The sequence below is a fragment of the Peromyscus leucopus genome, chromosome 6 (genome assembly GCF_004664715.2).
Source record: "Peromyscus leucopus breed LL Stock chromosome 6, UCI_PerLeu_2.1, whole genome shotgun sequence".
Taxonomy (NCBI): domain Eukaryota; kingdom Metazoa; phylum Chordata; class Mammalia; order Rodentia; family Cricetidae; genus Peromyscus; species Peromyscus leucopus.
This window is the reverse complement of record NC_051068.1, coordinates 113,852,242-113,866,934: the sequence shown is the minus strand read 5'-3', so window position 1 is coordinate 113,866,934 and position 14,693 is coordinate 113,852,242. Positions and strand designations below refer to the sequence as shown.

At 36.1% G+C, this 14,693-nt stretch overlaps 1 protein-coding gene across 7 annotated transcripts in view; it reads left to right on the top strand.

Moving 5' to 3' along the window:
• The window catches only part of Pkn2 (protein kinase N2), a 114,964-nt gene extending 101,664 nt beyond the window's left edge, over positions 1-13,300 (top strand). For 5 of the 7 annotated variants that reach the window (XM_028893756.2, XM_028893755.2, XM_028893754.2 and 2 more), the window contains 6 exons: positions 4,229-4,291; positions 5,490-5,566; positions 6,682-6,824; positions 10,288-10,395; positions 10,635-10,715; positions 10,802-11,005. In XM_028893756.2, coding sequence (XP_028749589.1) covers positions 4,229-4,291; positions 5,490-5,566; positions 6,682-6,824; positions 10,288-10,395; positions 10,635-10,715; positions 10,802-11,005 — 676 coding nt within the window. Of the gene's footprint in view, positions 1-4,228; positions 4,292-5,489; positions 5,567-6,681; positions 6,825-10,287; positions 10,396-10,634; positions 10,716-10,801 lie in introns of all 7 variants that reach the window. The other 2 variants (XM_028893757.2, XM_028893753.2) reach the window with 1 other exon arrangement.
• The last annotated feature ends 1,393 nt before the right edge of the window (positions 13,301-14,693 follow it).

Below are 14,693 nucleotides of genomic sequence, written 5' to 3'. Positions count from 1 at the left end.
ATAATTAAGAACCTAGTTTTCCTAGATATCTCTAGATTTGCATTTGTAAATTCATTGATTTATTTATTCTCACCCTCACTCAGCAAACCTATTATGAGTCAGGATTTTGCTATGCCTTAAGAGTTGATATTCCAGCTAGGCTCAGTTTTTCCTGGAACCCAAAGCTATGTATCCATGCTAGGCTCTGTTTCCTGTCCCACAAACAATCCTAAATCCACACATCTAAAACCAAACATTTTCTTGACAATACTTTATTTCTTTGTTACCTATTTATTTCTGTTCTTTACTATTATCTCACCTTGAATAACTTAATTTTCTTTGCTAGCACTGTACTGGAATTCCTCATAATCTTTCTTCTGTTCCATTGTAAAAAGTCTTATTTGTTTGTTTTCTCTCTTCACTACATACTTCTATTCCAGTACTTACAATGTCCCTAATATAAGTGTTCTCCCCCACTAAAATGACCTGATCTCCTATCATTATAAGAGCAAGTTACAATATCTGTTATATGACATTCATGATTCTTCTCAGGTCCTTTCAGCTTCATATCCTTCTATGCTCCCCATAGACTCCCATCCTGTGCTTTTATCCACAACTGTAATAAGTATTTTTCTGTCCTGTCAGCCAGCTCCCAAATAATGACACCAAGATTTCTTATGAAATACATTTATTTAACCTATTTATGTTAATCTATGTTCTATCACATGGCCTTCCCTCTCTTCCATTTTGTACCTCCTGTTTCCTCTCTGTGTCTCCCCTCACTTCCTGCATGCCTAGATTTCTCTCCCTGGAAATCCTGCCTAGATATTGGCCATTCAGCTTTTTATTACACCAATCACAGCAAATGCACCTTCACACAGTGTAAAAATACCCCACAACATTTCCCACTTTTTTTCTAAATAAAGTGGCAAGATTTTAACTCTTATGTAGTAGTAAAACTACATACAGTAAGAAAAATTATCATGTAAGAATTACATTCACAATGTCCAGTCCATTTGTATTTGTATTGGCATATTCAGAGAAAATACTCTAATATCTACCTTATCTTGATGAATTTAAAGTTTTATACAAGTGCAAAGCAAACAACTTTCAAATTGATAAAAACGACAGAGACAGCTGGCTATCTGGACAATCACCCAAGTTTCCTCTGCAACATTGGGGCATCCATCTTCAGTCTATAGGCCTAGAATATCTAATAGACTCTTCTGTTAAGCAGGAAATTTGAAGGTCTGTCTGACCTTGCCTTAGGCAATTTCAGCAGTCACCTTTTTGTGTGTCCTGCTTGTCCAATTTGGACAGCATACTCTCAGCAGTCGAGGAAGGGCAGTTTCTTGCCGAAATAGCTAGCTTTGCCACATTGAAAACAAACTCCATAATGAGGTTTTCCAATGTCCAGCGTCCCATTTTGAAGTAAATTGATGTTAACAGGAGCAGATGTGTTTCACTGTTATAAGAAGTCTTGTGTTATTAAAGCATTTTAAATGCTGTATTTTGTAGGTCTTTAAAGTGTTTGAAGACCATCTATCTATTTAAATTATACCTCTGACCTTGAAAACATACTTAACATGACTACAAGTTTGATTGTCATAGATAACTAACTACTAACCTGTATTTTTTTTATTATCCTAAATAGCTTTCAAGGACTAGAACTTTATATTTTTCAATGAGCTGCATAGGTACAATACCTTAAACAAGAGTTGAAACATATATACAGTATAACAAAAATAACCTTACATTTGTATTCATATACAAAATTCCATACCAATGTAAAATATTTGGGACTAGTGGTTGAGACTCAACAGTCCACTCTTTTACCCTATCATTTCTATACTATATTCCCCCCTCCCCCCTTCAGAGAGAATCCACAGAATGACAAAAAACACCCACGTCAACTCTTGGGTATGTGGGTGTTATATTTTTTAGACTGGTTTTTGTTGTTTGGCAGTGACAACATCTTTAGGGAACCCTAGAAAATTGGGATAATGATCAAGTCCCGGAAGAGCTAATTGTATTATCTTTTATTTAGTTTTTGTGTGACGGGAAAGGGTATAGCTTATCTGAAGTCTTGGCTGAATAAATAGTCTGTGAGGCTGGACCACCTCAGCTAGCAACTTTGAAGTTGTTTTGGATGTAGAATTTTGAGGAAACTGCAACAGGTATTCTGAGAGGCTGGATCACCTGGGCTACTTGTCATATATATATATAAATGGTGTCTGGTCTTTAAAAAAAAAAAAAACAAAAAAAAAAAACAAAAAAAACACGCACTCGGGAGGCAGAGCCAGGCGGATCGCTGTGAGTTCGAGGCCAGCCTGGTCTACCAAGTGAGCTCCAGGAAAGGCTCAAAACTACGCAGAGAAACCCTGTCTCGAAAAACCAAAAAAAAAAAAAAACACATAAACTTTTTAAAAATAACATATATCTATATTAACATAAGTATGGGATGTGCAGTGTATACAAGTCAGCTAAAGATGATTTTTTTGTTTTATGTTTGAGCAGGTAAAAGACATCTGTCAACTTTATAAGTCAGTTTGGACTGTATAACCAAACTAATGTAAATGTCTATTCATTCCATATGAAAGGATGTCATGTAATAATAAGTCATGAGGCCTCTGTAGCCAACAAGATTTATAGTCTCAGAGGTTTTTTTCACGTAGAGGGATCAGCATGCATATCCCGTCTTTTTTGTCTTTTTTCCTCATGTCTGTAGCCAAGATCCTCAGGAGGTCTCCCCTAATCAAATCTGATCTTTATTAATATATAATTTTGAAGAGAATCATAACTTTTTGTTTCTTGTGGAAACAAAGGCATAACCTCTCCCAACACAGTATATTTTTTGACATTTATTCTGAAGTAAAGACAGTTTTAAAATGTATAGGCTAGTTTAATTTGGTAGTTTTCATAATCCATTGTCTCTCAGCAGCTATTGTTTTTTGTACACTAGCATTTTAAAAAATTTAAAGTTAACAAAGCACCATACAGGATTCAGATGCCCTGTGTATTTCCCAACCTTACGTGGCTTTTTTTTTTTTAATATATTACTTTATTTTTACACTTTTTTTCCCCCGATGACTGTCTATATCCATTTTTTACTATATCTGTTTAAATAGTTTCTTGGTCTTGACCACTTTACTGCTCGCCTGTAGCTTTCTCTGACTGTGTGAGCCAAGCCTTAAACTGTTAAGCAGCATATTAGCCCTCCGCAGAATGGCTCCATTTAGCACATGCAGCTGGCTCCACCTACTTCAGGTCTGTGAGAGTGGAGCCTCATGCCTGCCGCCTGGGCCTGGAGCCAGTCTATCTGGTAGGTAGGCACTTCTACCTAGTCTCCCACCACTGAGTAGTGTGCAGCCTGCTACTCATAAACCCCATTCAAGTGTTCGGGAGCAAGGCCTTTTAAAAGAGCCACATCTGTGTAAGCTGCAAACGCTGAGCTACTCAGAACTTTTTTTTTTACAAGCTTTCTCAGGCCCTATGTAGATTTACATGCTGTTCACTGGGCACCAAATGTAATGAGTCTTTTTCTGTCCTGACAGCCAGCTACCAAATAATGACACCAAGACTTCTTATTAATTATAAAAGCTCAGCTTATAGTTTAAGCTTGTTCCTAACTAGTTCTTATAACTTAAATTAACCCATTTATATTAATCTACAATCGATCATGAGGCATTACCTCTCCTCCATCTTGTACTTCCTATTTCCTCTGTGTCTGCCCACATCTCCTGCATAGCTAGATTTATCTCTTCTTCCTCTCTCTCCCCAGAAATCCCACCTATACCTCCTGCTTAGCTATTGGCTGCTCAGGTTTTATTACACCAATCACAACAAATACATTATCACACAGTGTACAAATACCCACAACACACAACAAATTCCTTACGAGTTGTCAAACTGGCAGCTTTCATGCCTCTGTTCTATTCATTTCCCCTTTATATTTGCTTATAAAACTTCTGCTTTGCCACTCTGTCCTTCCATCCTTATAGCACATTGTAATTCCTCCTACAGAACCAAATCAAAAGTCCTCTGAAGATTCTCAGTGAGTACCAGGCTAAATGAATGCATAACCATATTCTCTCATTTTTTAAAATTCATCTCAAATAGCACAATACATTGTACTTAGTGTGAATAAATAAATATTTGAGGACTTAACTAACTACAGTTATGCATTGAACTATAAAAGGGTTCAAGAGCAGTGAAGTTTATTAAACATTTGATTTAATTTTTCCATCAGATTTTATGCAGCATGTGTAGTTCTCGGGTTGCAATATTTACATGAGCACAAAATTGTTTATAGGTAAGTACATTTTTCTTGTTACTAATAGCTAACTTCCATGTGAATTGGAATTCAGGATAATTAACAAGGATATTTTATGCTTAACAAACTTTGTAGTTTTCTCCTACATGTGATAAGTGAGTTCTATCCCAAGTTGGAAAGATAGATCACTAGCATGAGAGTTGTGTGATGGACTTCTTGGTTCTTGGCCCTCTGCTCATTTCGTAATTAAAACAGTGAAAGTATGAGTTGGCCCCTGGTGACACAGTTCACCAGTAATATTCATCTAGTGATTACATTTAGCCATCTACTACAGAAAACTTCTGTAGCTAATTGGCCCCAGAGAGAGAAAAACACAGCTATGCCAGAATGTAAACTGCCATGCTGCTCCTTCAATTAGGATGTCTTGAATAACATGGGATGGTAGTGAGGTTATAATATGTGACACCCTAGGTTTGATCTCCACAAAAATAAATAAATAAATAAATAAATAAATAAATAAATAAATAAATAAATAAATACTGCCATCATCCAAACTAAAAAGTATATTGGTGGTATAGCCCATTCATATCTTGGCACTGGCTCCTTGTCAAACTGCACAACAGCTTGTCGCCAGCATCTGGTCCCTGGCCACACTGAGTAGTAATGCTCTTACTGCACAGTTCTGCACTGCATGGTACTAGAGAGCAAGCTCATTATGGGAAAGCCAGTCAGAATACGGAATCTATAAACAGTGGTTTATTCAAACTTGTAACAATGTTTTTTAAGATAAAGATTTCCTCATGGTTCTGTTTACTTAAAGTATTTTAAACTAGCTTAATTTGTAATCGATTAGCTTTCTCTTTATTTTAAATTGTACTCTTAAATGTTAAAACTTATACTTTATACTGTTAGCTTAAATTCTTTGATAATGTATATAAACAAACTTCAAATTGTGACTAACGTTACACTAAAATTTAAACTTGAATAAAAGGTATTTAAAATTAAAATAAACGTTTAAAGAGAGAATGTTCATTTTGTAAATATATTCTCATCTATATAACAAAAAATTACTTAAAAACTCTATTACTACACAAAAGGAAGAAAAATGAGAGCATCCTATGCTACAACTTGGAATAAAAAGTTCCCAGAAGACAAAATTGGGTTCCTCTTGAAAATAAAAATTTTGTTTTGTACTATGTGGTTTACTGATTTATTTTCATGTTTCCACCTTGAACAGAGATTTGAAGTTGGACAATTTGTTGCTAGATACAGAAGGCTTTGTGAAAATTGCAGATTTTGGTCTTTGCAAAGAAGGTAATTGGACTTTTAAAATTCCTGTTCTGATAGATTATTGTTCCTTTGTACTTTGGTAGTTTTCAAATTTGCATATGAAAAACATTTTAATTTTTAATTTATGCCATTAAAATATATGGGTTGCGCCGGGCGGTGGTGGCGCACGCCTTTAATCCCAGCACTCGGGAGGCAGAGCCAGGCGGATCTCTGTGAGTTCAAGGCCAGCCTGGGCTACCAAGTGAGTCCCAGGAAAGGCGCAAAGCTACACAGAGAAACCCTGTCTCGAAAAACCAAAAAAAAAAAATGTGGGTTGCTTATATTGCCCAGTAACACATCAAGACTTTATTCTGTAGATACAAATAGTGGTTGTTTCCACACACTGCAGTGTGAGACTCAGCTTCTCTGTATGGTTGATGTTCTCCCACTATTTTAACATGGTACTAAGGTCTGGCTTATTGATTGGGACTGTGCCAAATGAAATACATGCACCTAGTGACTTTGCCAGCTTCTTAGAACTATTAATATTTTAAATTGGAAAGAAAGAAGTATGTAAATATCTCAAGATTTTCTATATATTTAGAATTAAATAAAGCAGCAAACTGAGGCAATTCAAATGAAAGGTCACGTTAGAAAGTATAAAGATCATGGATGAAAGCACTTAACACTGCTAGGTTAGGTTTGACTCTTAACTTGCCACTTACATTCTATGTGTCTTTGAAAAACTTGTTTTAATTTCATTGTGTCTATTTTCTCATCCATAAAGTGAATATAATCCATTCTCCCTCGGAATAATTAGAGATGACTATGGAACATAGTAACCAATATTTTAAATAAGATATTCTTCTCTTTATACTTAATGTTATAACTCATATGTACTTCCTCCTCTGTACACTGATAGCTTTATTTTATTACTTAACTTTGTTTCCATAGTATACAAACACAGTTCTTGGGTATCTTAGTATTAGTAGATGTTTGCTGAGTCAATAGTTTGATGGGTGAAACAGATTTGTAAAGTCTTGGTATGTCTGAGTTAGATACCATGTACAGAAATGTCAGTTTTCTTTCCTAAACACACCTTCTAATTTTCATGCCAGTTTTTTTCTTTGCTAATAAATACTTGAATTTATCACCTCCAGGAATGGGGTATGGAGATAGGACAAGCACATTTTGTGGTACTCCTGAATTTCTTGCCCCGGAAGTATTGACAGAAACATCGTACACAAGGGCTGTAGATTGGTGGGGCCTTGGCGTGCTTATATATGAAATGCTCGTCGGAGAGGTAAGCAGCAGGAAATAGGTAGATGAAGAGAGGGAAGATGATTGGAAGGATAAAGCACATCATTTTTATAAAGACACCTTCATGTGTCTCCTGTATAAGTAGAAAGTCGGTTTTATGCTAAGGGTTAGCTGTGCTTCTACAGTATCTTTACTAGCCTAGTTTAGACTTTATTTATACAGTGGATGAACTGTATTATGAATGTCTTCAAATAGGTTAAGTGTTTTGAGGTGGTTATGTTTTGTGATTTTAACATAATCGCTATTTCATAGGGAATAGAACAGCAGGAGACTAATAAAAATGTACCCAACAGGCAGGTGTAGTGGTACATACCTGTTATCTTAGCACTTAGGGGGAAGAGGCAGGAAGATCATGTACATGGCAGAACACCTTGTAATTGAATTAAAATACAAAAAGAAAAAAATCTGCCATCTATAAAGAAAAGCTGGCTGGCCAAGTGGTAGTGGTACATGCCTTTAATCCCACCACTCAGGAGGCAGAGACAGGCAGATCTCTGTGAGTTCGAGGCCAGTCTGGTCTACAGAGTAAGTTCCAGGACAGCCAGGACTGTTACACAGAGAAACCTTGTCTTAAAAAAAAAAAAAAAAAAGTAGGTCAGTCCCAGCTGTCTCTCGACCATTGCGAGCAGTCTTTTGTGGGGGTATCTTTGTGGATTTCTGTGGACCTCTTTAGCGCTTTGTTTCTTCCTTTTCTCATGTGGTCTTCATTTACCATGGTCTCCTATTCCTTGTTCTCCCTCTCTTTTCTTGATCCAGCTAGGATCTCCTGCTCTCTTTCCCTTGACCCTCTAGGCAGTGGTACCAGGTCCTGGGCTCATTGCATGAGTTAGCTGTTTGAAACCTGGGACTTATGCAGGGACGCTTGGCTCAATCTGGGAGGAGGGGACTGGACCTGCCTGGACTGAGTCTATCAGGTCGATCCCAGTCCTCAGGGGAGACCTTGATCTGGAGGAGGTGGGAATGGGGGGTGGGCTGGGGGAAGAGGAGGGGGCAGCAAGGGAGAGAACAAGGGAATCTGTGGCTATTATGTAGAACTGAATAGTATTGTAAATTAAAAAAAAAAATGTATTAAAAAAAAGGAAGAAGGAAAAGAAAAGCCAGCTGTACATTTATTGGTAATAAATGACTTTCAAAAACAACACCAGTGTTGGAGAGATGGCTCAGCAGTTCAGAGATTGCATATTACTGTTGCAGAGACCCCAGTTTAATTTCCAACACCCTATTCTGAGAGCTCACAACCATGTATAACTCCAGCTCTAGGGAACTGGACACCTCTGTACTCTACAAAGTATCTGCACACAAGTACACATATCCCCACACATAGACACACGTACACATAATTAAAAATACTTTACAAACCTTGTTTAAAAAAAAAAAAGACCAGAATTGAAGCAGTTGACACTTTACCCATTTTCTTAATTAACAAAGTAAATTTCTGAGGATAACTTGAGTTTAATACAGAAATTTTTATAATTTATGAAACTTATGAAGTAAGTGAAAATGATAAGAACCTAATGTATGTTTTATGAATTGCTAAGAATGATAATGGGAATGGTATTCAAAATGAATATATTTTTTGTCAAGACAGTTGAAACCCTTCTTAAGAGGGATTTATCTAGAGATACAAACTTGTTGGAAATGATTTGTTATTCTGGAGTTTCCCATTGCCAGCCACTTTCCTTGTATATCCAAGTTATGAAACATTTAGTGACTAGATGAATGAATGGATACCTTCTTGTGTGTTAGATGGCTCTGAAATTTTAGTCTGTGTGTTGTTTACTGACACTTAACCATAATGAACAGACCTGTCCAATGGACAACAGATCTTTCAGTGTGTTAAATTAGAGTAGATTCTCTGGAAAAAAAAGAGGAAGAAATGGCTCATTAAAAGAGCTGTGGGCTTATTAGCTCTTTTTATTTTGCATCAACATTTAATAAACTCCAAACTAGTATTACTGCCACTTTCAGATATGTTAGTAGACACAAAGAGGTTAATAACTTGTCATACAGCACCTGTGAGGTAGGGTTGCGATTTTTTTTTTTTTCTCGTCATTTTCAGAACCTGTATCTAAAACCTACACTTCGCCCTTTAGGATCAGATACCAAATCCATCTGGCCTCATTTATTTTCCTAAGACATGTGATCCAGATTGAATCTTCCACCTCTGTTTAGAAAAGCAGCTTTAGGTATTTGGAATGGAATAAAATTGTTTTAGCCTCAATATATACATGATCTTTCTAAGGTGAGGAATACCACTGCTGGAGGCTGTGGCATACCTAAACTCTGTCCCTTCTTCAGTTTTGAAAAGAATGTTTCTGGTTGCCATATTTTTAAATGTAACATTTAAGTAAGGCTAAGATTTAATTCTGATCCTTATCATTTCTACCAGGAATAGTGGCGCATGCCTTTAATTCCATCATTCAGGAAGCAGAGGCAGACAGATTTCTGAGTTTGAGGCCAGTGTGGTATACATAATAAGTTCCAGGACAGCCAGAGCTACATAGTGAGAACCTGTTTCAAACCCTACCACCACTTCCCCCAAAAATACTATGTTAGAAATAACATGCAAAAATTAGTTTTATAAACCTTGCAGAATTAATAGGCTACTGATTTTGCCTTCTTCTGTTCAAGCCACTGGTTTAACAAGTGAGGAGGTTCCTTCTTCCTAGTTTTGAAAGGGTTTCTAAATGGTTGAGTTTTAAACACACCCAGAAGGCATTACTATTCCATTATAGTTGCCTTTCAATTCCATTTATCTTTAGTGCCTCCACAGGAAGGTAATTAGGAAAGGAATTAAACTTAAAACCTATTGGTCTGCATTATGATTTTAGAGTATTATTGAAGCTTCAGTGATAATGGTTATTTTATGTTTTTAATTGTTGAAAGTGTAGTTTGGCTAAACTCTGTTGCTTTGTTTGAGGTTTTTTGTTGTTTTGATCCAATTGGGACATCCTCTCCATTCCATGCTGACCTGAAATCAACTGTGGTCTTAGTACTGAAGTCTACCAAATGCTTGGATGATAGATATAAGCCAGCATGCCCAGCTGTCAATCAGAACTTCATATAGTTTGTTTGTTTAAAATATGGTTTCATGTAGCCCAGAAATAGCACAAGCTACTTATATTCACTATGTAGTAGGGGTTAGCCTTGAACTGCTAATCCTCCTCCCTTTATCTTTCAAGTGCTGGGTGAGAAGACAGGCTTGTACCACCATTCCTGGTTTTGTGTAGTGCTAGAGATTGAACCCAGGGCTTCATACATGTTAGGCAGGCACTCTAACTGAGCTACATCTCCAGGTCCTGTTTTTGTTTCATTTCGTTTTCATTGCCTGAATTTTGGTTGTACTTTGAATATATGTTGTTTTATTTTATTATATTATTATTATTATTATTATTATTATTATTATTATCTTGGACTTTTGTCTTACAAGAAAATATTTCTTCTAGTCTCCCTTTCCTGGTGATGATGAAGAAGAAGTTTTTGACAGTATTGTAAATGACGAAGTAAGGTATCCAAGGTTCTTATCTACAGAAGCTATTTCCATAATGAGAAGGGTAAGAAATTAGGATCAAGAATTCTTTTTTTAAAAAAAATTTAAGCTTAAACTTTTATACTGAAGAAAATTTCCCATTTGAATTTTAGAAGTTGTTTTTAATTCATAGATGGCGAATGCTCTAGACAAATCTTAAAAAAATAAAAAAATCTAAGTCTGAAAGTTGAAAGTCACTGTCAATGAAACCTGTTCTACTGGTTCTCTACTGGTTCTGTCTTAACTTCCTGCTTTGTCTGCTAGCTGCTGAGAAGAAACCCTGAGAGGCGCCTGGGAGCTGGCGAGAAAGATGCAGAGGATGTAAAGAAGCACCCATTTTTCCGGGTAAGTGCAAAAGGTCAAAGTTCTTTATGAATCTTGAATGATTACAACAAGAAACTAAGCTGGTTGTTTTCTATTGTGTGATCCAGCTAACTGACTGGAGTGCTCTGATGGACAAAAAAGTAAAGCCACCATTTGTACCTACCATCCGAGGACGGGAAGATGTTAGTAATTTTGATGATGAATTTACCTCAGAAGCACCTATTCTGACTCCACCTCGAGAACCAAGGATACTTTCGGAAGAGGAACAAGAAATGTTCCGTGATTTTGACTACATTGCTGATTGGTGTTAAGTTACTGGACACTGTGAAACCAAGCAACTGACTGACAAGAAGACCTCTTGAGAACAGCACCCTTTATTTGCCTTCTGTGCCACCAGGAGCTTCCCAGGTTGTTTTTAAAGCACATGAAGATGTGGCTAAGTACTGTTTTAATACCTTCTCAATGTTTTTAACGTAAATCTGAACACTGGAAGCTGTTTCATGGAGTTTAGGTTGAATGAACATTGGCCGTGGAAATCCATTACAAATAAATACTTTTACATCAATATTCTGTTTTTAAAAAGAAAAAGAACCACTCTTTAATAGTCCCCATCTTTGCCCTAGGCCTGCCTTAAATGAAAGGAAGATTAATCATTTAACTGTGCTACAAAAGAAAAAATAGGGCTTTGGAAGCTATTACTGTTAACTTAAAGTGTGATTCTGTCTGAAAAAGACAATTTGTTTTTGAAGAAATCACTATAATATGAAATAATGTGGCAATTTGTACACCTTTGGTGGCTTGATTTAAAGAAAAAAAACGAGAATGTATTAATGTCTAGTTTTATAAATTTTCTATTATTTATCAGGAGAACACTCTTTATTGCCTTAACTTCCCCAGCCATGCAGCAGAGCCTCATAGCTTTCCAGCAGAGCTACCCGCCAAATGAGCTTTTCTTTAGTAAACAATGCTGCAAACAATAGGAACATCGGCATTTACTTACCATTAAGAGTGAGGCCTTCTGATCAGCTGGAACCAAGATACTGTGCTAACTGTATGCATTCCCAAAGTCGAGACACCCTGGAGGATGTTCAGTCGGGTCTTCCAAAGTCAGTGAGCCTGATTAACCCTTTATCGATAATGCATTCTACACTTTTATCAACCTAGTCATCTTGTTCTTGTGTCTGCTGTAGAAGGGAACTCTATCTTTGTTAAACCATAGAGATTATCATGGTATACATGCTGTGAACATGTATATGTACAAGTTGTAATGTATTCTGTGTTGTAGGCATATTATTTAATTTCACCACTTCATCACTTTTGTACAGTGGCCAAGCAGACACCTCAAACTCCAGCATTTACATTAAGTGCATTTGTACATTTTAGGCCACTGGATCCAGATTTTATATTGGCAGTTATTGAGGGCAAAAGCAATATATTATAACAGAATGTATAAATATTTTTGATAAAACAGTCTATATTTTATAAAAAGTTATTATAACACTAAAGCTGTACCTCAAAAGTCTCACAAACAATTTGATCAAATACTCTACATATCTTCAGAGGATCCGTTTGTGGCTTTTTATCTTTCTTATGGTATGCCTTTTTACAATCATGACCTTCACTTGGCTGGAATTTTTTCAGGTTTTTGTTTGTTTTTACTTTTTTTCTCTTAGCCTGTCATTTCATTGTTTTTCCTCAATTCAGTATCATTGATGATCCTGTGCTTAGCATGTTAGGGCCATTATACCTCAGGAATAGCAAGTTTGGTAACTAACCACACTTGAATTAACCACGCAATCACAGTGAGCTCATCTCTTAAAATTGTCCAAATTTGAGTCTAATGAGAAACATAAAAGCACACTGAAACATTAAGAGTTGAGCTTAAAGTAGCCTTGCTAAGATGCGTTGGCATGTTTTTATTGTACTCTGAGAAAAATTAAAATTGTTCAGAGATATTTTATATTACCTTCCAAATTCATTATGATTTTTTCTCTCAAGATCCTTTTGAAGAAAATTTTATAAAAAGAGGAACAATATGTTGTTCTAAGTTGCTTTACCTTGTTAATTACCTTGGAAAAGAACAATTGAAAAAAATAGCCTAATTGTCTAACTTTAAACAGTGTTAACACAATATTAAAATAAAACACTAACTACTTTTGAGGTACAGTCTGCATACCTTTGTTGGTTCTGAAATATGCACAGAAAGCAATGTTTCAAATGGGCTTTTTGCATTAAAAACTGACACAGAGTTATATACACAGTGTACAGAAATTTTTTTAATTGATGTCAATCACTAAAAAATTTAGAGGTCAAGGCATAGTCACACAATTATGCTGAAAAAAGCACTAATTTTTCTGTAGTTTAAATTTATATATATATATATATATTAGCCAGATTTTAAATTTTAAAAGTGTAAATAGATTTTGCTTTTACTGTATGTGTATGTGACTGCTCAAGCACTTTGTAAGCAAACCGGATACTTTATAATGGTACCCTATGCACCCAAATGAATTGTGCCTTTACGTCATTCTAAGAAAAGGGTGTTTTGCAGTCATAAGTTACCACAAATGCACAAATTAAAGTTTAAAATAGATTGAAATTTTTAACTTTGGTTTTACGTATTCATTCCTTTTGGAATTTTGTGTCAAAATAATATTGGCTCTACTACTATGTTCAAGATCTGGAGAAAATTATTTTTAGTTAGCTTGCTGGTAAGTACTTTTTATTCTGGGGAAGGTATGTTGTCCACTTCACTTGGAATAATGGGGGAAATTCATGCTGTAGTTCTGTATTCAGCACCTTCTTTCATCCATGCATAAAACGCCCACTATCACTAGACACTGGGGCTAGGAAAGGTGCCTGGAGAAGAGAAGCAATGAAGCTTTCAAGACCGAAGAAGCCAACGTGCTATGTTAAAATGTAAGCGGTAGCAGTATGTGTGTTTTCCTCGTTAGAGGATAGTATTTCAATTCAGATCTGACATTTGAGAAAATAGGCAAATTAATAAAGCAGGTTGCTTGCCATTTTGTAGTAATAACACTAAAAAAGTATATTTTAACAATGTACAATGATATATAGTATTGTTGGAACAAAATGAACATTATTATACGCTGGCCTGATCAAAACTGACTTCCAGGCTCAAATCTGACAAAATTGTGTAAGTATTGCCTATCTTCCCAGAGCAACTGAGTGAGTTGGTGAGGAAAAACCCAAAGTAGAAGAAAAAAATTACATCTGTTTATATACAAGAGTAGAGGTAAGTACCTAGATAACTTGGAAATCTATTTGTCAAAACCCCTACGTGATGTTACTTACTCTACTAGGAACCTGACTAGGTGGAATCCCTAAGACACTGGAAACAGCCACACTTGCAATCCTAGAATGAGCCCAGTTTGCTAATACAGCAGTATCTATTTCAGATGCCGCTGACTCTGACTTGGTCATATTTGATCTAGTACATTTGCAAGTAATATAGTATCCTTACCTAATTTATCTAGATTATGTTGATTTCATAGTACAAATTGTTATTTTTTTCATTATTAAAAACTCCTGTGAGGTTAAAATCTCTTCTTGGAATGTTTGGATAAATTTATTTTTTCATTCAGTGTAAGTCAATGTTTTATTTATTTTAGGGGGCAGAATAACACAAAGTAGCCTTGGCTGGCATGGATACCAAAATTGCCTCAAAGTTGCAGTAGTTTCTGAATACTATGATTTATAGGCACACACCACTTGAACTGTAGTTTTGGGTACACATTAAAGCCTTTGGGTGTTAAAGCCTAGTGTGTCCACATTCCTGCTCAAGACCATTTCCTTGTTTGGTATGAAGGGCTGCCAAAGTTCATTCTTACCTTTAATGAGACCAATAATAGCCAGTAATGTCATCATCAATTTGATCACATAAGAATGCTGCCCTGGTGGTGGCGCACACCTTTAATCCCAGCACTTGGGAGGTAGAGCCAGGCGGATCTCTGTGAGTTCGAGGCCAGCCTGGGCTAC